This window comes from Lithobates pipiens, unplaced genomic scaffold (genome assembly GCF_037356315.1).
Source record: "Lithobates pipiens isolate NorthernLeopardFrog02 unplaced genomic scaffold, aLitPip1_a1.2 Scaffold_1, whole genome shotgun sequence".
Lineage (NCBI taxonomy): Eukaryota > Metazoa > Chordata > Amphibia > Anura > Ranidae > Lithobates > Lithobates pipiens.
Genome location: NW_027507685.1, coordinates 157,825,378 through 157,849,436, shown reverse-complemented (window position 1 = coordinate 157,849,436; position 24,059 = coordinate 157,825,378). Strand labels below are relative to the sequence as shown.

General features: G+C 47.7%; 2 protein-coding genes across 4 annotated transcripts in view; one reads left to right on the top strand and one right to left on the bottom strand.

Annotated features, from left to right (window-relative positions):
- The first annotated feature begins 2,511 nt into the window (after window positions 1-2,511).
- The window catches only part of COL27A1 (collagen type XXVII alpha 1 chain), a 752,882-nt gene continuing 731,334 nt past the window's right edge, over window positions 2,512-24,059 (top strand). Inside the window, exon 1 of one of the 3 annotated variants that reach the window (XM_077478787.1) lies at window positions 2,512-2,773. In XM_077478787.1, coding sequence (XP_077334913.1) covers window positions 2,724-2,773 — 50 coding nt within the window. In that variant the 5' untranslated portion in view covers window positions 2,512-2,723. Of the gene's footprint in view, window positions 2,774-22,752; window positions 22,793-24,059 lie in introns of those variants that run through there. The other 2 variants (XM_077478785.1, XM_077478786.1) reach the window with 2 other exon arrangements.
- LOC143977540 (acyl-coenzyme A thioesterase THEM4-like) lies at window positions 17,252-22,347 on the bottom strand. Its single transcript, XM_077478784.1, has 7 exons — window positions 22,263-22,347; window positions 21,584-21,690; window positions 19,780-19,918; window positions 19,538-19,691; window positions 19,295-19,405; window positions 18,961-19,085; window positions 17,252-17,658 (listed from the first exon to the last, which is right to left on the bottom strand). Exons 2-7 carry the CDS (start codon window positions 21,683-21,685, stop codon window positions 17,612-17,614), a joined length of 678 nt encoding a protein of 225 aa, XP_077334910.1. The 5' UTR covers window positions 21,686-21,690; window positions 22,263-22,347; the 3' UTR covers window positions 17,252-17,611.

The window sequence follows — 24,059 nt, the reverse complement described above, 5'->3', positions numbered from 1 at the left end:
CCCCTCAGTTTGACATAGTTCCTGCGGGACCTATCTTCTAAATCGGCCAGCTTGGCTCGTATCCAGGTGTGTTCCTCTTTAAGGTCCTCAAAGGTGTCTATTATGTCATTGACCATAGTGGTGCAGTCAGCTAGGCCCCGTTCTATGTTAGTCACAGTCAGTCAGATATTGAGTATAACTCAGAGGTAATTCTTGAGAATAAAGAGGAGAGATCTGTCATGAGGGAGGACTGGAGGGAAAGGAGCATTTCTTTCAGGGTCGTGTCCAATACTGGCTGGCCTGCTGTGGGGAAGGCGGCCATGGAGGATTGCAAGGCCTGGTTAGAGAAGAAGGGAGTAGAAGCCTTGGCCTCGATTTGCGGGGTGAGTGCCCGCTGCGGCGGTGTTTCCAGTCTCATTTTGGCTTTGGCTGGGCTGTCCATTAGTGGATCGGCCTCCTGGGATTGGGGTGGTGTGGTGGAGGGTACCTGTGTCCGTGCGATCCTCTGGGGGAGCGTCTGGAAGATCTGTGTATGCCGTGTGCGGCCTGGCCTGCTCCATCTTGGAATGGCGCGGCCCGCTCCGCAGGCTTGTACGCGAACTCAGTGAGTTTCTGAGGCTTGCGTTTGGTGAATCTCTTCCTGGAGGAGCTCATCTTTAGCTCTGGTGGTTCCCGAGTAAGGATAGCCACGGATGGATCGTCGATGTCGGCCTGCATCGCTGGATGCTGTCTCCCTGCTGACGAGTTAAGCGTCCATCTTCATCTCTGGTTAGCCACAACCCCCCCAGCCAAAAGAGCAAGAAGTAAGGTTCTGATTAGGTATGAGTGCTGGTGTATTTGGATTCTAGTTCAAATCCACCTGAGCAATCCCTCCAGGAAACTGTCGCCTGTACTGGCCAATCATAAGCAGGCATTTTTTGCTCCGGAGATTGTGAATATGTGCAGCTGTGGGGTGGAGGGATGCCTCTGTTGCTTATGATTGGCCCAGTACAATGACAGCTTCCTGATGGCATTGTTCAGGTGGGTTCATACTAGGATCCGAACATGCCTGATGTTGGATGGGAAGACCCGACTCTTAATACATGTTCCAGTTTATCAAGGGATTCAGTAGGTTTGAGGTCAGGGCTTTGTGCAGACTACTATGAGTTGGCTTTGTTCAGAAGGGTTTCTGGAACAAAAAAAAAAGAGACTTGACTAAAAAGTCTTTGTGTGCTGGAGTATTAACTGAACCCCGTAATGGAAACTATTGAACTCCTATGTAATTTTAGGGGTGTCCGCATAACTTTTGGCCATATTAAGTAGTTGTGATGGACGGTTAGTTGGCCATATATTGCATGTTTTTAGCTTTTTGCTTGGAGGTCTGGTTTCTCGTTCAGAATTTTTTATTTTATGTTAAAATAAATTACATGTACAGAATATAAGACAAATTATGTGATACCAGAAATAAAAAGACATATTGAAGGGAGGTCTGGTTTAACAGAAAACACGGTTATAAAAGAGGGTGATTGGATATGCAGACCGACATCTACTGCGCACTGAAGCATATTCTATGAACTTGTAAGGTTGGTTCTGCCAACATAGCAAATCTATGTCAAAAGAGAGTGTTGAGGGGAAAGAGTCACTGCCCCTTCCCCAAGAGCTTCTGTTTGGGGTGCCTCTCTCAGTAGACCTAAAAATTAGGCGACAGTTATAACATGCCCATAAACTTCTTACCGCTTTGTCTTTTCTATACTGATCCTATAATAAAAATGTCTTGCATAAAGAAAAAATTCTATGGCTTTATAATGATAAACATAGGTCTATATGATGTTAATGAGTAAACTGTGCGATTATTTTATTCTAGTAATAAGCTAAATACAAATTGTTTCTCCTTTAATTTAGGATGTCTGTATTCCAAAAATCTCAAGTAAGCAATCAGCAGCATCATTTGAATACAACTCTCATTATCGATAAAGAGGTAAGTGTGTGTCAAGTGGAAGCCTGTTTAAACATTCCACGGCTTTCAAAGTTTATTTGTGTGTGTAAATCCGCTCCGTTAACTTATGCATTCTTTTACTGCTTATACTGTACCCCTGTAATTATACTAGAGCCCCCCCTCTTCCCTCGTCTCTCCCAGAGGAACCTGTTTTCCTTCCATACTGTTGTTACGATACGGTTTTGTCTTTGTATATCCCCAAACCCGTTCGCCTTGATGTTTGCTACCTCTGTCCACAGACACTGGTACTCCTTGTATTCCTGTATGCCACAAGGACCCTCCCTTTCGGAGGCAGGATTTTTGCTTATTAGTTAAATGTTTACACTGAAACCAGATACCTGGGCTTTTTAAAAAAGGACCCTCTCATACTGACTGCATCTATTTAAAAGGACAAGGCTAGGTTTATGAGACCCTACGTCTTCATGTGCCTATATGACAGACTCTTCAAAGAGTGGATTTTTTTTTTCCTTTTTTTTTTTTTTCCCCTCGTGCCTTGCTGTGTCAAATGAGCATCCAGCATGCATACCGCTTAGGTCCAGCAGCCTAGTTAAAGACCAGTGCAAGCATATAATTGCCTGCTTCAGGACCTTCTCACCCATAATCGGCTGAACCTGCCTCTCCAATGACCCAGGAGGCTCACGGGGCTTTCCGACTCTCTAAGCAGGAGTCAGTTTAAATCATCCAAAATAAAAACATAAACAGGCAAACACACCTCCAAACAAAAAAGGAAAAGAAGCAAGATCCTAGCTGCTGGGACAAATGCATACAAATGAATTTAGGGGCTGGAAGGAGAGATTGCACTTCTCACCAAGCCGCCAAGTAAGTGTCATTGCACTGTTTATAAAGTTTTTTTAATAAAATGGATTGCTAGTTTTGCTATTATTATTAGTATTATTATTTGCTGTAGTTAAATTTTTCTGGTATGTTGTTTGCATTATAAACTGCTTGTAAGAGGTAAATATGGATGTTTGCTGTGGATTTTTTAATGTTTTTTTGCGAAAGCTTGTATCCTCTGTCATTGTACTGTCACTGAGAAGCTTTTGGATATAACTGATCGGGGGTACCTAATAACACGTGACGCCTGGTGTGATGTTGTGGAATCAATCTGCCTATTACGCAATTAGAATGGGTCTGCAGGTACAGAGCAGTGACGGATGTCAGAAGTTACTTTGTGTTTTTTACTTGACGTGTAGGAAACGTCATGACCTCTGTGCATTACTCCTTTGAATTTGAATGGAATGAAGGTGTATGCGCATGGAGATCTAGCGATGATTTGACATTTTTTTTGCAATGGACTGTGTGATTTACCTGCAGAGACCTTTTGTGCGTACATAAAACTCTCAAGAGATATTGATGTGTTGTGCTATTTGTTATTTTGAGAGATCGATGAGTGAATGTAAGGGCTCTCCAGCTACTTGTAGGTTGACTGGCATCGTACACATAGTCACCCATTGTATATAATGTATGTTGTCATGTAAAATATACACCCAGATCGCATTGACTGTTTTGGGAGAATGAGGATTCCCTTTAACTGTGTCTTGCTGAGTGAGCCATCGGGTCAGTTCTGTCCAATGAACTGCTTCCGTTTCCCATCTCTGGGAATTCCATGATATGACGTCCAACATTGATGCGTGATGGCGTAGGGTACTCTATGTCCTCATGCGAACCAGCAATCTGTCACAGCTGGCATGGGCACATAGTACGGAGATTGCTTCTCTTTATATTATGACTTAAAAAAAAAAAGTGTCATTATAGACAGTAATTGTGGGTCTCTGGTGTAGAGTGGAAAAATTGATTGCCCATTAATTACTCAGAGGAAAACAGTTAAGTACAGGATAAGGCTGCAGTGATATTGTTCCCAGGGTCATAAACCTGACAAGTTTGTGTTACAGAATACTCTGTCTGTTCTACTGTGCAGACAGATCTAAGGGTGTCTGGTGAATGTGGCTGACACTGACCTGAGAGTGTGGCAGGCTACTAGTACATCCAGGACCTACAGCGCACTTCCTGCATTTCATAGAATAGTTCAATGAGGAATCCAGGCAAGACGTTCAACTACTGAGATTCGGAGTCTATATGTCTCCTGTGCCATAACAAGTGCCTAAGCAGTGTGAGCCTGGATGTGTGTGTGACACAAAGCTTTCGATGCAATTTACTTACAGTGCAGAGTAGATTGACTCCGTATGTGTATATGAGTTTACTTTGGTTTACTCCTTTTATATCTTGATGTTTAAAATGTATTTTTTTGTATATTTTTATTTTTTGTTGTATATGTGGCACCATTAAAATCCTGCTACCTACCTCTTCCCATACTCTCTAATTGGGATGTGGGTGTCTTTATCTCTTGAGTAAGTGTAGTTTACCAAACGCCCTGTGTATATGGTTTAGAGGTGGTGATGTGTGTTGCATCGTATTATGACTGTGTATGTGCGCTGTAGAGTATTGTGACTGTGTATGTATGCTGTAGAGTATTGTAACTGTGTATGTGCGGTGTAGGGTATTGTGACTGTGTATATGTGAAGTGGGGCAGTAAATCAACCTCTGTATGTGTGGCGCAGTGCAATAGTAACCTGTACTATCATACAGTGTGTGAACCGGTATGGTGTGCAGAAATCTGGACTTGTGTTTGTGGTGCTGTAGTGACTCAAATTTATATATTACAGCAGTCATCTTTATTTATATTGCAGGGTAGTGTGAAGATTGTATTTGTACTACAGATCAGTGTGAACCTGTATGTGTACAATGCAGAGCTGTGTGAGCCTGTATGTACAGCGTGGTGCAGTGTGAACCTGAATGTGTTCAATAAAGAGCAGTGTGTGAACTAGTATGTAGAGTGTAGGGCAATGCAAATCTGCTGTATAGGTGTACAATAAAGATCAGCATGAACCTATGTGTGTACAATAGAGAGTAGAGTTAACCTTTATGTACATGTAGTATAGAATAAACATGTATGTATAATCCAGCGTAATATGAACCTGTTTGTGTAGTGCAGAACAGTATGGACTTGTACCTGCTGAGCAGACTAAGGCGAACCTCCATAAGTAATGCCGGGTAATGTTATGCTATGAACTGAAAAGCAGTATTGAGCTGTACTCCAGGGTGGTGTAGATCTGCATATGTAGCACCGTACAGTGTAAGATTGTATGTACAGTACTGAGCAATGTGTTAACTGTACTGTATCCCAAACTTGATGTGCAGTGTGAGCCGATATATATATTAGCGAAGTTCAGTGTATACCTGGATTTACAGTATGGTTCAGTCTGGTGTCAGCCTGTAGGGTATAGTACAGTACAATATGAACTTCCATTGGTCACATACTCTTCATATACAGTATATTTGAATGTGCAAGTGCAGCTATATGTGCAATGTCAGGAGGATGTGAGGTACAGACTCAGTCTAGAGCTATATACCCTGACAAATGTAAAGTGCAGTATGGAACCTACCTGTGTGCAGTCAGAAGTACTAACTGCCTGCCTAAGTCATTGACAATAATATCTGGCTTACCTGCACCCCTCCATGTCTGTATTGAAAGAGCTGTGTTACAGACCATCACTGCCTGCCTATAGGCTCACAGCCTTCCTATGCATTGTTCAGTTATGTTGATCATCTCTAATCAATTACTAGTTTATAACATCTCCTGCCATCCATTACATTGTGTTTATCGTTATGTGCAGTGACTAGTTGTGTCAGCAGATAAGTCTCATGTATTAATAGGTCGCTGTTGGATATGGAATAAGCATCCTGTACATAGGATACTTCAGTACTGAGTCTTGTCTCCATTACCTCTAAACAATGAGGTGCTTGTTCAAGTACAGGGCAAATCCCGTCATTTACAAACAGGAAAATAGCTTTATTTCCTAACTAAACAATAATACGAATTCACATGCAGGAAAAAGCTGAGCAGCTCTGTTTAGTTCTAGCTGTGGAGTTGGAAAAAGCCCAATATCTGTGAGCAGTGTTAGCCTCAGAGCTGGAAGGGGAGCCACTCAGTTATGAGCATCTTTTGCTTTGGAGGTAGAAGAAGCCAGGCATCTTTGAGCAGTGGTAGCCTCACAGCCTAAAAAAGCTGAGCAGCTTACCAATGGAGCAGGAAAAACCAAGACAACTCTGAGAAGTGGTAGCCTTGGAGCTGGAGCATGGTGATCAACTCTGAGCAGTTGCAGCAGTGTAGCTGAAATAAGCCCAGCAGCTCTGAGCAGTAGTATCTGCAGAGCTGGAGGAGTCAAGCAGCACTGAGTGGTAATAGCCTCAGAGCTGGAGGAACCAAGCAGTGCTGAGCAGTGGTAGCCTCAGCTCTGGAGGAACCAAGCAGCGCTGATCGGTAGTAGCCTCAAAAGCTGGAAGAGTCAAGCAGTGCTGAGCAGTAAAGGAAACAAATCTTATACAAACTCAACTGCTCTGTTAGAAGTGTGGAGGCAGGAGACCGGTACTCTGGCTAAAGACGTTCACTCTTCACAGCATGAATCCATAATAATGGTAGCTGGCAACTAAAAAATGTCTTATAAAAGTATAAATTATTTTTGGTTACATAAATGCTGATACAGAATCCAATGTGCTAATGTTGGTTTGGCTTAAAAAACCTTCCTCATAGCATACTATATTGCTGAGTGGTAGTAGCCTCAGAGCTGCAGGAATCAAGCAGCACTGAATGGTATTTGCCTCAGAGATGGAGGAGCCAAGCAGTTATGACCAGTACTAGCCTCAAAGCTGGAGAAACCAAGCAGTTTTGAGAGGTAGTAGCATCGGAACTGGAGGAACAAACCAGTGCTGAGTGGTAGTAGCCTCAGAATTGGAGGAACCAAGCAGTGCTGAGTGGTAGTAGTGGTAGTAGAGTGGTAGTAGCTTCAGAACTGGAAGAACCAAGCAGTGCTAAATGGTAGTAGGCTCAAAGCTGGAGGGAGCAAGCAGTGCTGAGTGGTAGTGCCTTAGAGCTGAAGGAACCAAGCAGTGCTAAGTTGTAGTAGCCACAGAGCTGAAGGAACCAAGCAGTGCTAAGTGGTAGTAGCCTCAGCTGGAGGAACCAAGCAGTGCTGAGTGGTAGTAGCCTCAGAACTGGAGGAACCAAGCAGTTCTGAGCGGTATTCGCCTTGGAGATGAAGGAGCCAGGCAGTGCTGAGTGGTAGCAGCCTCAAAATTGGAGGAACCTAGCAGTGCTGAGTGGTAGCCTCAGCTGGAGGAACCAAGCAGTGCTGAGCGGTAGTAGCCTCAGAGCTGGAGGAACCAAGCAGTGCTGAGTGGTAGTAGCCTCAGAACTGGAGGACCCAAACTGTGCTAAATGGTAGTAGCCTCAAAGCTGAAGGAACCAATTGGTGCTGAGTGGTAGTAGCCACAGAGCTGGAGGAACCAAGCAGTACTGAATGATAGTACCTCAAAGATGGAGGAACTAAGCAGTGTTGAGTGGTAATAGTCTCAGGGCTGGAGGAACTACGCAGTTCTGAGTGGTAGTAGCTTCAGAACTGGAAGAACCAAGAAGTGCTAAATGGTAGTAGCCTCAAAGCTGGATGAACCAAGCAGTGCTGAGTAGTAGCAGCCTCAAAGCTGGAGGAAACTGAGCAGTGCTGAGTGGTAGCCTCAGAGCTGGAGGAACCAAGCAGTGCTGAGTGGTACCCTCAGAGCGGGAAGAACCAAGCAGTGCTGGGTGGTAGCCTCAGAGCTGGAGAAACCAAGCAGTGCTGAGTGGTAGCCTCAGAGCTGGAAGAACCAAGCAGTGCTAAATGGTAGTAGGCTCAAAGCTGGAGGAAGCAAGCAGTGCTGAGTGGTAGTAGCCTTAGAGCTGAAGGAACCAAGCAGTGCTAAGTTGTAGTAGCCTCAGAGCTGGAGGAACCAAGCAGTGCTATGTGGTAGTAGCCTCAGCTGGAGGAACCAAGCAGTACTGAATGATAGTACCTCAAAGATGGAGGAACTAAGCAGTGTTGAGTGGTAATAGTCTCAGAGCTGGAGGAACTAAGCAGTGCTGAGTGGTAGTAGCTTCAGAACTGGAAGAACCAAGAAGTGCTAAATGGTAGTAGCCTCAAAGCTGGAGGAACCAAGCAGTTCTGAGCGGTAATCGCCTTGGAGATGAAGGAGCCAGGCAGTGCTGAGTGGTAGCAGCCTCAAAACTTGAGGAATCTAGCAGTGCTGAGTGGTAGCCTCAGCTGGAGGAACCAAGCAGTGCTGAGTGGTAGTAGCCTCAGAGCTGGAGGAACCAAGCAGTGCTGAGTGGTAGTAGCCTCAGAACTGGAGGACCCAAACTGTGCTGAGTGGTAGTAGCCACAGAGCTGGAGGAACCAAGCAGTACTGAATGATAGTACCTCAAAGATGGAGGAACTAAGCAGTGTTGAGTGGTAATAGTCTCAGAGCTGGAGGAACTAAGCAGTGCTGAGTGGTAGTAGCTTCAGAACTGGAAGAACCAAGAAGTGCTAAATGGTAGTAGCCTCAAAGCTGGAGGAAACTGAGCAGTGCTGAGTGGTAGCCTCAGAGCTGGAGGAACCAAGCAGTGCTGAGTGGTAGCCTCAGAGCTGGAGGAACCAAGCAGTGCTGGGTGGTAGCCTCAGAGCTGGAGGAACCAAACAGTGCTGAGTGGTAGCCTCAGAGCTGGAGGAACCAAGCAGTGCTGAGTGGTAGCCTCAGAGCTGGAGGAACCAAGCAGTGCTGAGTGGTAGCCTCAGAACTGGAGGAACAAAGCAGTGCTGAGTTGTAGTAGCCTCAGAACTGGAGGAACCAAGCAGTACTGAATGTTAGTAGCCTCAGAACTGGAAGAACCAAGCAGTGTTGAGTGGTAGTAGTCTCAGAGCTGCAGGAACTAAGCAGTACTGATTGGTAGTAGCCTCAAAGCTGGAGAAACCAAGCAGCTCTGAGCGGTGGTAGCCTCAGAGCTGGAGGAACCAAGCAGTGCTCAGCGGTGATAGCCTCAAAGTGGAAGGAAGCAAGTAGCTCTGAGCAGCTGTAGCACTAGAGCTGAAAAGAGTGAAGCCGCTTTGAACAGTAGTAGCCTCAGAGCTACTTTGTGGCTTTGCTCAAAGCAGCTCAACAGTGAAATCAGGGTTGATTACAATTAAAGTTTTTTTCATGCACGTGTAGGAAACATATTTTTAAGCTATCTCTAGACAAACTTTTTTTTTTTTTTTTTTATTTGGTGGGGAAGGGTTAGACCCTCAGTCCTATGAACAAGAGGCAAGGGGAAATCTTCCAATGGGGACACCTTTTTTAGGGACACCTATCTAAGAGGGGAACCCTCCTCACTTTAGGAGATTTTTTTCTGAGCGAGCGAGTGAGTGACACATTTGTATAGCGCACACGTGAACTGAATCGCCTCAAGGTATTTCTAAATACCTGTTGTGTCTCTGGGACAGGAAATGAAGATAAATCCAAAATTGTAGAGTTTTGCACAGAACAAGAGATGATGGTATGGTATACAGAAAGGGTAAAACCTGTCAGTTTTTTCCTCTCTACTCTGTCCAAAACAAAAAATTCCATCCATTATTACTTTATAACACTCCCTACCAGCCATTATATTGTGTTGTATCACCAATAACTCATAGGTGTGCGCAGCCTATTAGATTGGGTATGCACCCCAGAGTTTAAACACATGTGGGTGTGTGTGTGTATATATATATATATATATATATATATATATATATATTGTGGGGGATCAGAGGCGTGAACAGCTGTCAAAGACAGTCCAGTAAAATAAAGTGGCTTTATTCAGCAAAAATGGCAAAATAAACATAAGACAAGACAGACTTGTCACATGGTTGTGCAGACATGTATAGTTTAGCAGCACACAGGTTTGCAGGTAAAAGTTTCACGGCTTCAATCAGTGTGTGTGTGTATATGTGTGTATATATATATATATATATATATATATATATATATATATATATATATACTCTGTATTAAACATGGATGGTGTTAGAAGGACAATGCATTCAGCAGGGGGATTCAGTACCGCACGGGGTGATTAAGGTGTGCTCAGGCACATCTGGCACACCCTGTGTGCACACCTATGCAATCACCGCTCCCCGATCCTCCTCTCATAAATGATTACTTCTTCTGATGTGACCACCTTCTGTTAAATCCCAGGGTGAGAGAACAGGCAGGAATTCTAGGCTTTCCCATAGTATACTGACATTTTAGACAGCAGCCTGGGCAAAAGAGCTGGCAGGTGTCATCTGAGTCTACTTTAAAGCAGGACAGACATGATATCCTTCTGAGCATCTGATTCATGAGATCACTTTGTGCGCTCTTTTCCTGAGTATATTCTGTAGTGTATAAAAACCTTACTAGACTTTGATGACCCTATATAAATGTCTTGCAGGACAATTTTATGGTTCAAATGGTAGATGCACCAACTAGAAATAAAGCTTTACTGATTACCAACAATACAGACCTGATCACGGATGTGGAAATACAATTTAGGTAACAGCGATCACAGGTCAATTGGCTTTGGTATAAATCACACAAATAGGAAACATAAGGGGAATACAAAGACACTGAATTTCAAAAGAGCCAACTTCCCTAAATTACAAGCCTTGCTAGAAGGCATAAATTGGAATAAAATCTTAGGAACAAAGAACACTGAGGAGAGATGGATTTGCTTTAAAAGCATATTAAATAAGGGCATTAGCCAATGCATCCCATTGGGTAATAAATTTAAAAGAGCGAACAAAAGTTCTGGATGGCTTAAATCCAATGTAAAAATGCATATAAAAGCAAAGGAGAAGGCCTTCAAAAAATACAAGGTTGAGGGATCATCATCAGCATCCAGACTTTATAAAGAATGCAACAAGAAATGTAAGGGTGCAATAAGGAAGGCTAAGATAGAACATGAAAGACACATAGCGGAGGAGAACAAAAAAAATCCCAAGTAATTCTTTAAGTATGTAAACAGTAAAAAAGGGAGGACAGACCATTTTAGCCCCATAAAGAATGAGGAAAGACATCTGGTTACAAAGGATGGGGAGATGGTGAAGGTATTGAATTTATCCTTCTCCTCAGTCTTCACGAGGGAATCTGGGGGCTTCAGTAACCAAAACTGCAGTGTTTATCCTCATGACACATCACAGGAAGCACCTCCATGGTTAACAGAAGACAGAATTAAAATTAGACTTGCGAAACTTAACATTAATAAATCACGGGGACCAGATGGCTTGTACCCAAGGGTACTTGCGGAACTCAGTCAAGTAATTGCCAGACCATTGTTCCTAATTTTTAATGACAGTCTACTGACTGAAATGGTCACAGCTGATTGGAGAAAAGCCAATGTAGCACCAATATTTAAAAAGGTCCCAAAATACACCCCTGGGAATACATTACATAAGTGTCATATCAAGCAGGCCCTTGCACTACATAGTTGATGTTAGATTTTAGGCCACATGCCCACTGGGTGATGTTTTTACTCCTGTGTGTCCAATTCTGGTGTCTTTGTGCCAGGGAGGCAGAGGTGCAGCTTCCAGCCCCAAGTCCAATGACAGCCAAAACTACACTGCACTATGTGGTGCTCGTCTGGAATGCAGGTGTTCTGTATTCTGGGCATTCGTCCCTGAATGCTTAGGACCTTAAAGTGGTTGTATACCACTGGCCTTTTTTTCCCCCCCTGCAAGGTAAAGTTATAATGTGCTAGCATGCATTGCATGCTAGCACACTATGTGAAACTTGCCTTAAAACTAAGCTGTTCCAGAGCCGCAATGTTAGTGCTGCAGCCGCTTCCATCCTTACCTGTCTTGCTTCCGGGTTCACAGGCCCTGGCTCTGTGACTGACCGGAGCTGTGATGACGTCACTCCTGGGCATGCGTGTGGGTGCTGCTGTTCAGGGCTTGGAAGGAAGGGCACGGGTGGCTGTTCCTTCAGGGGGCATGTGCGAGTGATGTCACTGGCTGCATATAATGTAACTATCTCCTAAATGGTGCAAGTTTAGGAGATATTTACAGTACCTATAGGTAAGCGTTATTATAGGCTTACCTATAGGTACAAGTCAGGTATGGAAGTTTACTTCCTCTTTTAAATGTGAATACCATTTGATATAACTTTCAGCCCTGTCCAGCCACAGCAGATTTCAGCCTGTCATTGGATTTTGGGATTGGACGCTGCAACTCCTGGGTGCACTTAGCTAAATGCCCAGTGTGCATGTGATCTAAAGGGGGATTGTACAATCAGATGGTTACATAGTTAGTCTGGCTATAAAAAGACATAAATCCATCTAGTTTAATGTGACCATACACTATACAATTGATTAAAGTGGTATTAAACTCAAATAATATATTGCAGCTTGCTAATCATTAGCTATAGTAGCTGCCCTAGTTTTCTTTACTTTCTTTTTGTTTCCCCTCTGTTTTTACCTAGTGATCTGACCAGTAACTCACCTCCTGTATTAGAGTGCCCCACTCTGGATGGAGGAGCACAGGGGCATCTTTGGACACAAGCATTGCCAGTCTGAGGGGAGGGGATGTTAGATGTACTAGCAGATTTAAGCCAGGTACACATGGGCCAAATGTTGGGAGACATTCGCCGGTTAAATAACGGCCAACAATTGGCCAATGTGTATGTTGGACGGTCTGTCTGACAGAAGCCAGTCATTTGGCCGGCTTCTGTCAGAAGAGCATGCTGGAAAACCAGCAGCTGACTGACTCCCAATCAGTGTTCTCAGCCAATGGCGGAGAGAGAGCTAATCAGAGTGTTTCCCTGTCATATCACAACAGCTCAGCAGGGGAGATCACTGTACTAATGTCAGATAGTTAGTACAGCGGCTCCTAGTGGAGCTGTCAGTTTTTTTTGTTAGTGTGTGTACCAGGCTTTAGTTGGAGTAACAAATTGAAGCCAAGCTCCAGCTAACACATGTTAAGCAGATACAGGGACTGTTTTTTCCTTTAGGGATAAAGGTTTTACTGAAATAAAAGCTGATCATTGTGAGCACCCCTGTCAGTGGTAAATGGTTTGTCAAATCCTTGTACCTGATAAATTTGCTGGAGAGCTTGTTTTTTTTGTTTTGTTTTTTGAACAACAGACTTACTGGCTAGATAACCAGTGAAATATAAAGGAAAGAGAGCCTAAAAAAAACCCAAATGCAGTCATCATGTCTAAGAATTGATAAGCTGCAATAGAATTCAGCGTTTGGTTTTAATACAGTTTCATGTCTGATGGCGATATTTGTTCAGCTCTTGTTTTAGATTCATTTTACAGGTGATTTGTATATTCTAATGAACTGAGCCAGTCTGGTGTCCCCCCCCCCAGTCCTGTAACTCTTCACAACACTTGTCTGTCAAAAATCTCATCTCATTCTAATTAGTAAACACTGGTAAGTCTGTATCATCCAGAAAAAAACCTAACGCCTGTTAAAAAAAGAAAAGCCTATTTGCCTGGCGCTTGTTTTTTATTCAGCGACTGTCTGGCTGCGAGAGTGGAAAGAAAACGAGAAGTCTTAAATAATGCTTTACACTTTTTGGTTTATTTTCTGTTAAATCTGTCCTTTGGTGCGGAGCCATGTTTGCTGAGGCCACAAGACGAATTCAGGGGCAGGATGGAAACCTGTAATTAGAGATGACTTGAATGGCATCCAGTTTGGGCACTGCTTTTATAGGGCTTCAGTGGTTAATTAATGCAAAAAAAAAAAATTGTTACCAAAAAAAAAAAAAAAAAAAAAAAGATTTATGAAAAGGAAAGAAAAGGGGGGAAAAAAGTGAATGGGCCCACTGATGTCATACTGACTTCTATCCACTAGATGGCAGCAGGCGGCGCTGAGCGGGAGCCCGGCTGCCTTATATCCCGTTCATTTCTCGGAGCCGTCCTTTCCCTGAGCCTCGGGTCCGGCAGGAGGGATCTCCGTGTGCGGACCGGGCAGGGACCCCCCAGAGTGAGCAGAGGGGGTGCACGGACATCCAGAGGGCTTCCGCCTGCCATGGGTCCCCGCTCACCCCTGACCTGCCCACTGCCACCCTGCCAAGGTGCATGTAGGGTCCCCGGGGGGTGAGAGGCTCCGCTGCCAGTCTTATGAGGGAGCCCATAGCCAGCCCAGGGCCGGGACGGGATGCCCGAAGAATGAAGTAACCGTGATGGAGCCGGTGTTGTAAAATTTCATGCGACCCGTGATTTTCGCTCACCCCGTCACTTCCGGTGAGGCTACGTCATTCGCACAGCTGACGGCGGGCCTTTACTGCGCATGTGTCAATCCCCTGCCCTTAACAGCGCATGCGCTGTAGATTTATGCTCACGGTGGAGAAAAATTATAGCCTCGAGTGGGCGGAGACTTGCGGGTGGGCGGGCGGAGCTGAACAGATGGTGAGAACGTCCCCGCCCACCCCAAGATTTTCTTCACTGGTGAAGAAAAATCATGGCTTCAAGCTGTGAACAACAAGGCTCAGCGGTCCTACGCAAGAAACACACCAATTTTGGCCACAATGAATATACATAGTAGGAGAGCCACTATATGCACTTACTATAAGATTTTTTTTTTTTTTTTTTACCACTGCCTGTTTTTGATCTTATAATATGTGACCCCACAGTGCAGAATATGGAGGCCGGTGACCCCACACCCCAGAATATGGAGGCCGGTGACCCCACACCCCAGAATATGGAGGCCGGTGACCCCACACCCCAGAATATGGAGGCCAGTGACCCCATACCCCAGAATATGGAGGCCGGCTCCAGCGGTGACCCCACAGTGCACAATATGGGGGCCGGTGACCCCACAGTGCAGAATATGGAGGCCGGTGACCCCACACCCCAGAATATGGAGGCCGGTGACCCCACACCCCAGAATATGGAGGCCAGTGACCCCATACCCCAGAATATGGAGGCCGGCTCCAGCGGTGACCCCACAGTGCACAATATGGGGGCCGGTGACCCCACAGTGCAGAATATGGAGGCCGGTGACCCCACACCCCAGAATATGGAGGCCAGTGACCCCACACCCCAGAATATGGAGGCCAGCTCCACCGGTGACCCCACACCCCAGAATATGGAGGCCAGTGACCCCACACCCCAGAATATGGAGGCCGGCTACACCGGTGACCCCACACACCAGAATATGGAGGCCAGTGACCCCACACCCCAGAATATGGAGGCCGGCTACACCGGTGACCCCACACACCAGAATATGGAGGCCAGTGACCCCACACCCCAGAATATGGAGGCCGGCTCCAGCGGTGACCCCACAGTGCAGAATATGGGGGCCGGTGACCCCACACCCCAGAATATGGAGGCCGGCTCCAGCGGTGACCCCATAGTGCAGAATATGGGGGCCGGTGACCCCACAGTGCAGAATATGGAGGCCGGTGACCCCACACCCCAGAATATGGAGGCCGGCTACACCGGTGACCCCACACACCAGAATATGGAGGCCAGTGACCCCACACCCCAGAATATGGAGGCCGGCTACACCGGTGACCCCACACACCAGAATATGGAGGCCAGTGACCCCACACCCCAGAATATGGAGGCCGGCTACACCGGTGACCCCATAGTGCAGAATATGGGGGCCGGCTCCACCGGTGACCCCACACCCCAGAATATGGAGGCCAGTGACCCCACACCCCAGAATATGGAGGCTGGCTCCAGCGGTGACCCCACAGTGCAGAATATGGAGTCCGGACTCAGTGACCCCAAAATATGCAGGCTGATCTCACTGGTGACCCCACATTCCAGAATATGGAGGCCGGGCTTACTGGTGATCCTGGAATATGGAGGCTGATCTCACTGGTGACCCCACACCCCAGAATATGGAGTCCGGACTCATCGGTGACCCCAGAATATGGTGGGTGGAGCCACACTCACTCTTCTAGGGGTTCACTAGGTCTTGCAGGTTTACATGCCATCACTCACCCTTAGGAGTCCCTCCTGCCACGTCTCTACCAGGTGCTGGTCTGTGAGCGTCTATTAATGGGTAGCAATGTGGCTGGGACCGGCTGACAAGGCTGCAGAGAACAATATACAGGGGCCCCCGATCCATAGAATGGTGGAATCCCCATATACAAGGCTGCCCCCCCCCCCCCCCAAAGTGTCCACCAACTCAGGGGTCCCCAGCCTCAGGTGGAGGACAATGCCAACTTCTCTTGTCTAGTTTCAGGTATGGGGGAGAAGATGGGACTTCCGGGCTCAGGATGTGTCTAACAGGAGAAGAACAAAGAAAAGGATGGGGGGTGATGACACATGGCATGGAGAGGATGGGGGATGATGACACATGGCATGAAGAGGATGGGGGATAACAGATGGCACATGGCATGGAGAGGATGGGGGATGATGGCGCATGGCATGGAGAGGATGGGGGGTGATTGTACATGGCATGGAGAGGATGGGGGGTGATTGTACATGGCATGGACAAGATGGGGATAACCATTGTTAGGTTGAACTGGTGTCTGTGTCCAGCTGGGGAGATACCTCTCTTAATCCTGGGGACCATCCCTCCTCTCCCTCCTCATCCTGGAGACCCTTTCTTGTCTCTATTCATCCTGGAGATCATTCCTCCTCTCTCCTATCCTGGAGACCCTTTCTTGTGTCTCTTCATCCTGGAGAACCTTCCTCCTCTCTCCTCATCCTGGGGGACCCTTCCTCCTCTCTCCTCATCCTGGGGGCCATTCCTCCTCTCTCCTCATCCTGGGGGCCATTCCTCCTCTCTCCTCATCCTGGGGGCAATTCCTCCTCTCTCCTCATCCAGGATCCTTGTCTCCAGGATGAGGAGAGAGGAGGAATTGTCTCCAGGATGAGGAGAGAGGAGGAATTGTCTCCAGGATGAGGAGAGAGGAGGAATTGTCTCCAGGATGAGGAGAGAGGAGGAATTGTCTCCAGGATGAGGAGAGAGGAGGAATTGTCTCCAGGATGAGGAGAGAGGAGGAATTGTCTCCAGGATGAGGAGAGAGGAGGAATTGTCTCCAGGATGAGGAGAGAGGAGGAATTGTCTCCAGGATGAGGAGAGAGGAGGAATTGTCTCCAGGATGAGAGAGAGGAGGAATTGTCTCCAGGATGAGGAGAGAGGAGGAATTGTCTCCAGGATGAGGAGAGATGAGGAATGGTGTCCAGGATGAGGAGAGATGAGGAATGGTGTCCAGGATGAGGAGTAGGAATGGTCTTCAGGGTGAGAAGAGGAGAGGAGGAATGGTCCCCAGCATGAGGAGTAGGAATGGTCCTCAGGGTGAGAAGAGAGGAGGAATGGTTCCCAGCATGAGGAGAGAGGATGAATGGTTCCCTCGAAGAGGCAAAAGGAGTTATGTTCCCCAGGATGAGGAGAGGAGGAACGGTCCCCAGGATGAAGCGAGAGGAGGAACGGTCCCGAGGATGAAGCGAGAGGAGGAACGGTCCCCAGGATGAAGAAGATACAATGAAGGTATTTGCAACACTTGAAATGCTGTGAAAATATTTTCTGTATTTATTCAGTTTAAATAAACGTCACATACAATAATTATGAACGATTATTAATTACATTTGGTTGGGAGGAGTCAAAGAACAGGGCTGTACAAAAACGGGTACATGGTGGGGGCGGGTTTGAGGTCATTGCACCTAGAAAAAAGGGACCGCTACAAAAGATCAATCCAAGAGAGCGGTGAGTACATTATAAAAAAGTTCTCCCAGGAGGGTTTCTATGGTACGGGATCTGCTGCCCTCTAGTGACAGACAGGATACATTACAGTACAAAGTGCAGCTGCCAACCAACAGAATCTGTAACATTTCCTGAGGTCTGAGATGTGCAAATTATAGTCGGGCTTCAGATTCTCCTGACTTCAACATAACGTACAAAGCTGGAGGAGAGAAAAAAAAAAGTGTAAATTGTCAGAACAACAACAAGAGCAACAGAAAAGGCAGAGGAGGGAGGAGGAGGAGGAATGAGAGAGGAGCAGCAACAGAAACAGCAGACAAGAAACCGGAATGGCAGAGAAGGAGGGAGAGAGGAGCAGCAACAGGATCAGCAGACAACAGGGATGGCAGAGGAGGGAGAGAGGAGCAGTGACAGGAACAGCAGACAAACAGGAGTGGCAGAGGAGCAACGCTAGGAATGGCAGAGAAGGAAAGAGGAGCAGCAACAGGAACGGCAGAGGAGCAGCGACAGGAACAGCAGACAAGAAACAAGAGGAATGGCAGAGGAGCAAAGCCAGGAACGGGAAAGAGGGAGAGAGGAGCAGCACCAGGAATGGCAGAGGAGGGAGAGAGAGGAGCAATGACAGAAACGGCAGAGAAGCAACGTCAGGAACAGCAGACAATGAAGAGGAACAGCAGAGGAGCAACGTCGGGAGCAATGACAGGAGAGACAGAGGTGGAGCAGCAACAGAGGAACGGCAGAGAAGAAGGAGAGGAGCAGCAACAAGGAGGGACAGAGGAGCAATGTCAGGAATGGCAGAGGAGCAGCAACAGGAACAGCAGAGGAGCAACAAAGGAGCAGTGTCAGGACCAGCAGACAAGAAACAAACAAAAAGGAATGGCAGAGGAGCAATGACAGGATTGGCAACGACCGGAACGGCAGACGAGCAGCGACAGGAACAACAGACAAGAAACAAGAGGAATGGCAGAGGAGCAATGCTAGGAACGGCAGAGAAGGAGGGAGAGAGGAGCAGCAACAGCAGGGACAGAGGAGCAACAACAGAGGAGCAACACCAGGAATGACAGAGGAAGAGAGGAGCAATAACAGAAACGGCAGAGAAGCAACGTCAGGAACAGCAGACAATGAAGAGGAACAGCAGAGGAGCAACGTCGGGAGCAATGACAGGAGAGACAGAGGAGGAGCAGCAACAGAGGAACGGCAGACAAGAAGGAGAGAGGAGCAGCAACAAGAAGGGACAGAGGAGCAATGTCAGGAATGGCAGAGGGGCAGCAACAGGAACAGCAGACAAGAAACAGGAATGGCAGCGGAGCAACGCCAGCACCGGCAGAGGAGCAACAAAGGAGCAGAGTCAGGAACAGCAGACAAGAAACAGGAATGGCAGAGGAGGAGGGACAGAAGAGCAATGACAGGAGCGACAGATCAGAAACCACAGATGAGTGACAGGAGAGACAAGAGAGGAAGGAATGGAGTTACAGAATGAAGATTTCCCAGCAGTAGTCCTCACCGGTGGCCTCGCTGTGAAGCACAGCGCTGTCATGACTGCGGACCTGGCATCTGGTGTAGACTTTCTGACCGTCGACCTTCTCCACTCGGCTGTCTATGAGGACTGTGGATCCCAGAGGAATCGGACTACAGACACAAAGAGAACCTCATTACACCTCTCTGCTATCACAGCTTCAGAACATCAACAACTCCTACCCCCCCCCCCCCCGCGAGAGTCTCCCCAATATTATTCTTCCCCTGTCACTACCACATCATCACCGCCGGCCATCGATTGTACAATCTCCTGACAACCATGTAGTGTCAGGTAGGTCCTCTTCTCCCCCCTGGGCGCTTACCTCCGATAGTCGAGGTTCAGGTTGGCGGTCATAGCCGGTCCGATGCCGTTTACAATTCCCGCCCCCACGGTGGAGTCTACGATGGTGGCGATGCAGCCCCCGTGTGTGTACCTAGAAGAAGGCAAGAGGGGACGCGAGAGGTGGAAGGAGAACAAGGAGAGCCCGAGGAACCAAAGGATTCTGGTTAGGGTAGGCTCTGCGAAGAAAAAAAAAAGAAAAAAAAAAAAAGAAAATAACGCTCACCCTGCGAGGCCCCCCAGATAGGGCCCGGGCTGGAATATGCAGACTGTCCTCTTCTCCGCCTCGTTATAGAACATACAATACTCGAAGCCGATTCCTTCCTGATCCAGGTTCCTGGTGAAGAAACGAGTTTCCCCGTCGGCCTCCAGGCTCATACCTGTACAGGAGGAGGTCAGAGGTCACCAGAGGAGCTTACACTCTAATGTCATCCCCACCACAGCCAAACACTATTCTTATTCTTGTACTCGATCTGCTGCCAGCGAACTCCTCGTAGGAGGGAAGTCTCCTCCAGCTCGGGTCTCGGCTCAGCTCCTCGTACAGCCTCTTGGTTTCGGGGTTCCAGGTGGGGTTGGGCACGGCGTAGTCCCGCGGTTGGAGGGCGGCCTGCAGATTTAAAAATAAATAAATAAACAGATGTCAGACCTGTGCCCTTCGCTTTGGCTTTTCTATGATTGGGAGGGTTAAAAAGAAGACATTCTGGGTGGAGTCTTTGGTGGATATTCAGCCTATAGGAAGCAGATGTTTGGGATCACCTCCCACTGACAGCGATCACCGTCCCGCGGTCAGGGTGTGAGCGGCACTAGAGGTGTGTGCAGAACATTCAAATTTCTTACGTTACCAAATTTTGGTTTCAGAATTTTAGTTAAAAATTTTAATTTTGTTTATTCATTTTCTGACGGATTCCACAATTTTTTGAAAAACAATTTGAACTCGTAAAAAACAAAAAATAAAAAAACAAAAAACAATACAAAACAAAACCCAAAACAAAACACAAACACCACACGATCAATGATTCAAATTCTGTGTGAAGAAATAGCTGGTTGCTAAGGATCGGGCTGGGGGCGCCGTCCGCCACGTCCTTAGCAACCGACGACTCGTTGGCTGTCAGCGGGATTCCCCACTGACAGCTGAAACGTAAAAACAAATGAGTGCTGGCAATAGAAAATCCTGGAAAAAAAAACAAACCCCCCCCCCCCAACAACCAACCCTGCATGGGCACCAGCCCCCCCCCCCCCCCCCGATGGGGAAGAGGAATAAAAAAAAAAAAAAAAAAAAGCATAGGGGTCCGGACCTTTATCCAAGCATGCAACCCAGGAAAGGGGGAAGGGGGGGTGTATGAGCAAGTGCCCCCCCACCCCAAACCATACCAGGTCACCATACCAGGGCCCTGCCCTAAGCACCATGCTGATGGGGACAAGGGCCTCTTTCCAACAACCCTGGCTGGTGGTTGTGGGGGGGGGACCCCAGATCCCGCCCTACCCACCTATGTGAATGAGTATGGTGTACATAGATCAAAAATAGTAAATAAAAAGTCCCCCCCAGGCCCTTATCCGATGCAGACCGGGGGGCAGGCAAGGAAAGGGGGGGGGGGGGGGTATTGGCAAAAAAACAAAGGAGTCCCCCCCAGATCCCACACTACCTCCAACTATGTGAATGAGTATGAGGTACGTAGTACCCCTACCCTTTCCACCCCAAAAAATTTAAAAATAAATAAAAACCCCTTTCGAACGCTCCACGCTGTTGAATGTCCGACGGTTCTTACATGGCTAAGGGGTGGCCCCGCCCCTGTGACATCACCAACCAGGTAACGCTGGGCTGTTGATGTCACAAAGGGGGTGGGGTGTTTTACATTTCAGCCAGTAGGGAAGCCCGCTGACAGCTGATGACTCATTGGTTGTTAAGGAGGCGGCGGCGGCCACCCCCCCCCTTTAGCAACCAGCTATTTCTTGACACAGGATTCGAATCGGTTGACCTTTTTGTTTCTCCCCCTCCCCCCAAACGATCCGAATCCAAGTCGTACATAAATAATTTGGAATGGGTGAGAAAACGATGAACGTAAATTAAATTTCAACAAAAATGTGTTACCATTTCATCTCCGAGATTCAGATACATCCGAATGGCTACAAATGTATCCAAATTTATATCCAGAGAGGCATAGTGTCTATGGGGCTCCGTCCGGCAGCAGAGCGCGCACATTAGGTGGCATGCCCCTCCCCCACTGGGGACACTCCAGGCGGTTAACCCCTCCCCCAACCAATCAGTACTCACAGGGAATAGGTGTTCATGCTCTACCCTGGCGGCGGCGGCGGTGGAGGCGTGGCGGCAGACGGCAGCGCCGCCCTGGATGATCCTGGAGATTTCGTACAGCATGGTGCCTGAGAGAGGAGACAGGAAGGAGATGAGACGGGGACACCGACATCAATCTATACATTATCCCCCACACTGGAGGAGTACTACATATCCCAGCATGTCCCCCCCCCCCACACACACACACACACACACACACACACACACACACACACACCAGAGCACTACCTATCCCAGCATGTCCCCTCCCCCACACCAGAGCACTACATATCCCAGCATGTCCCCTCCCCCACACCAGAGCACTACATATCGCAGCATGTCCCGTCCCCCCACACCGGAGCACTACATATCCCAGCATGTCCCCTCCCCCACACCGGAGCACTACATATCCCAGCATGTCCCCTCCCCCACACCAGAGCACTACATATCCCAGCATGTCCCCCTCCCCCACACCAGAGCACTACATATCGCAGCATGTCCCGTCCCCCCACACCGGAGCACTACATATCCCAGCATGTCCCCTCCCCCACACCGGAGCACCTACATATCCCAGCATGCTCTGTGTATCCTTCCTCCACCTAGAACTGAACTACAAAGTCCCAGCAAAGCCCACAAGCTCCAGAACTCAGCCCCCCCTCACCTGCTGGGAGTTGTGATTCTTTTGCTGCTTTAGACCAAAACAGCTCCTCTGCCCACCTCCTCTCCAAACCCCTTCCATTCCACCAATGTCCCTTTTATCAGCATCTTCCAGGACTCGTCTCTATTCACACCTGTCCTGATTCCGGAGACATTTTCCTGAAGCCTCCGCCTGGAGAAAATCTCCGCCCACTTGAGTATGATTTTTCACCACCACTTAATATTCAGAGGCATGTTATTAGGGTGGGCGGGGCTGCTGCTGACGTCCTGAGCATCTGTTCAGCTCCGCCCGCCCACCCGCAAGTCTCCGCCCACTCGAGGCTATAATTTTTCTCCACCGTGAGAATAAATCTACAGCGCATGCGCTGTTAAGGGCAGGGGATTGACACATGCGCAGTAAAGGCCCGCCGTCAGCTGTGCGAATGACGTAGCCTCACCGGAAGTGACGGGGTGAGCGAAAATCACGGGTCGCATGAAATTTTACAACACCGGTATCAGCCCGGGCTCCAGACTCCGAGCAGCCGAATCCAGGGGGTGAGTACAAGGGGACCCCCAGACTGTGTGCACCCCCTACACCCACTATGTCACCCACTCCGTCCCAATCATTGTACTACAGGGACCCTCTACACTATGACATCCCTATCATTGTATGTACTACAGGGACCCCCCTACACTATGACATCCCTATCATTGTATGTACTACAGGGATCCCCCTACACTGTGCCATCCCTATCATTGTATGTACTACAGGGACCCCCCTACACTATGACATCCCTATTATTGTATGTACTACAGGGACCCCCCTACACTATGACATCCCTATCATTGTATGTACTACAGGGACCCCCCTACACTATGACATCCCTATCATTGTATGTACTACAGGCACCCCCCTACACTATGACATCCCTATCATTGTATGTACTACAGGCACCCCCCTACACTGACATCCCTATCATTGTATGTACTACAGGCACCCCCCTACACTATGACATCCCTATCATTGTATGTACTACAGGCACCCCCCTACACTATGACATCCCTATCATTGTATGTACTACAGGCACCCCCCTACACTATGACATCCCTATCATTGTATGTACTACAGGCACCCCCCTACACTATGACATCCCTATCATTGTATGTACTACAGGCACCCCCCTACACTATGACATCCCTATCATTGTATGTACTACAGGGACCCCCCTACACTATGACATCCCTATCATTGTATGTACTACAGGGACCCCCCTACACTATGACATCCTTCTCATTGTATGTACTACAGGGACCCCCCTACACTATGACATCCCTATCATTATACTACATGGACCCCCTACACTATGACATCCCTATCATTGTACTACAGGGACCCCCCTACACTATGACATCCCTATCATTGTACTACAGGGACCCCCCTACACTGACATCCCTATCATTGTACTACAGGGACCCCCCTACACTATGACATCCCTATCATTGTACTACAGGGACCCCTATACTGTGTCATGCCTATCATTGTATGTACTACAGGGATCCCCCTACACTGTGTCATCCCTATCATTGTATGTACTACAGGGATCCCCCTACACTGTGCCATCCCTATCATTGTATGTACTACAGGGATCCCCCTACACTGTGCCATCCCTATCATTGTATGTACTACAGGAACCCCTAAATCATGTCATCCCTATCCTTGTATGTACAGGGTCCCCCCTAGAAGATGTGGTCCCTATGATTGTATGTACAGGGTCCCCCGTGCAAGATGTGATCTCTGATTGTATGTACAGGGTCCCCCGTG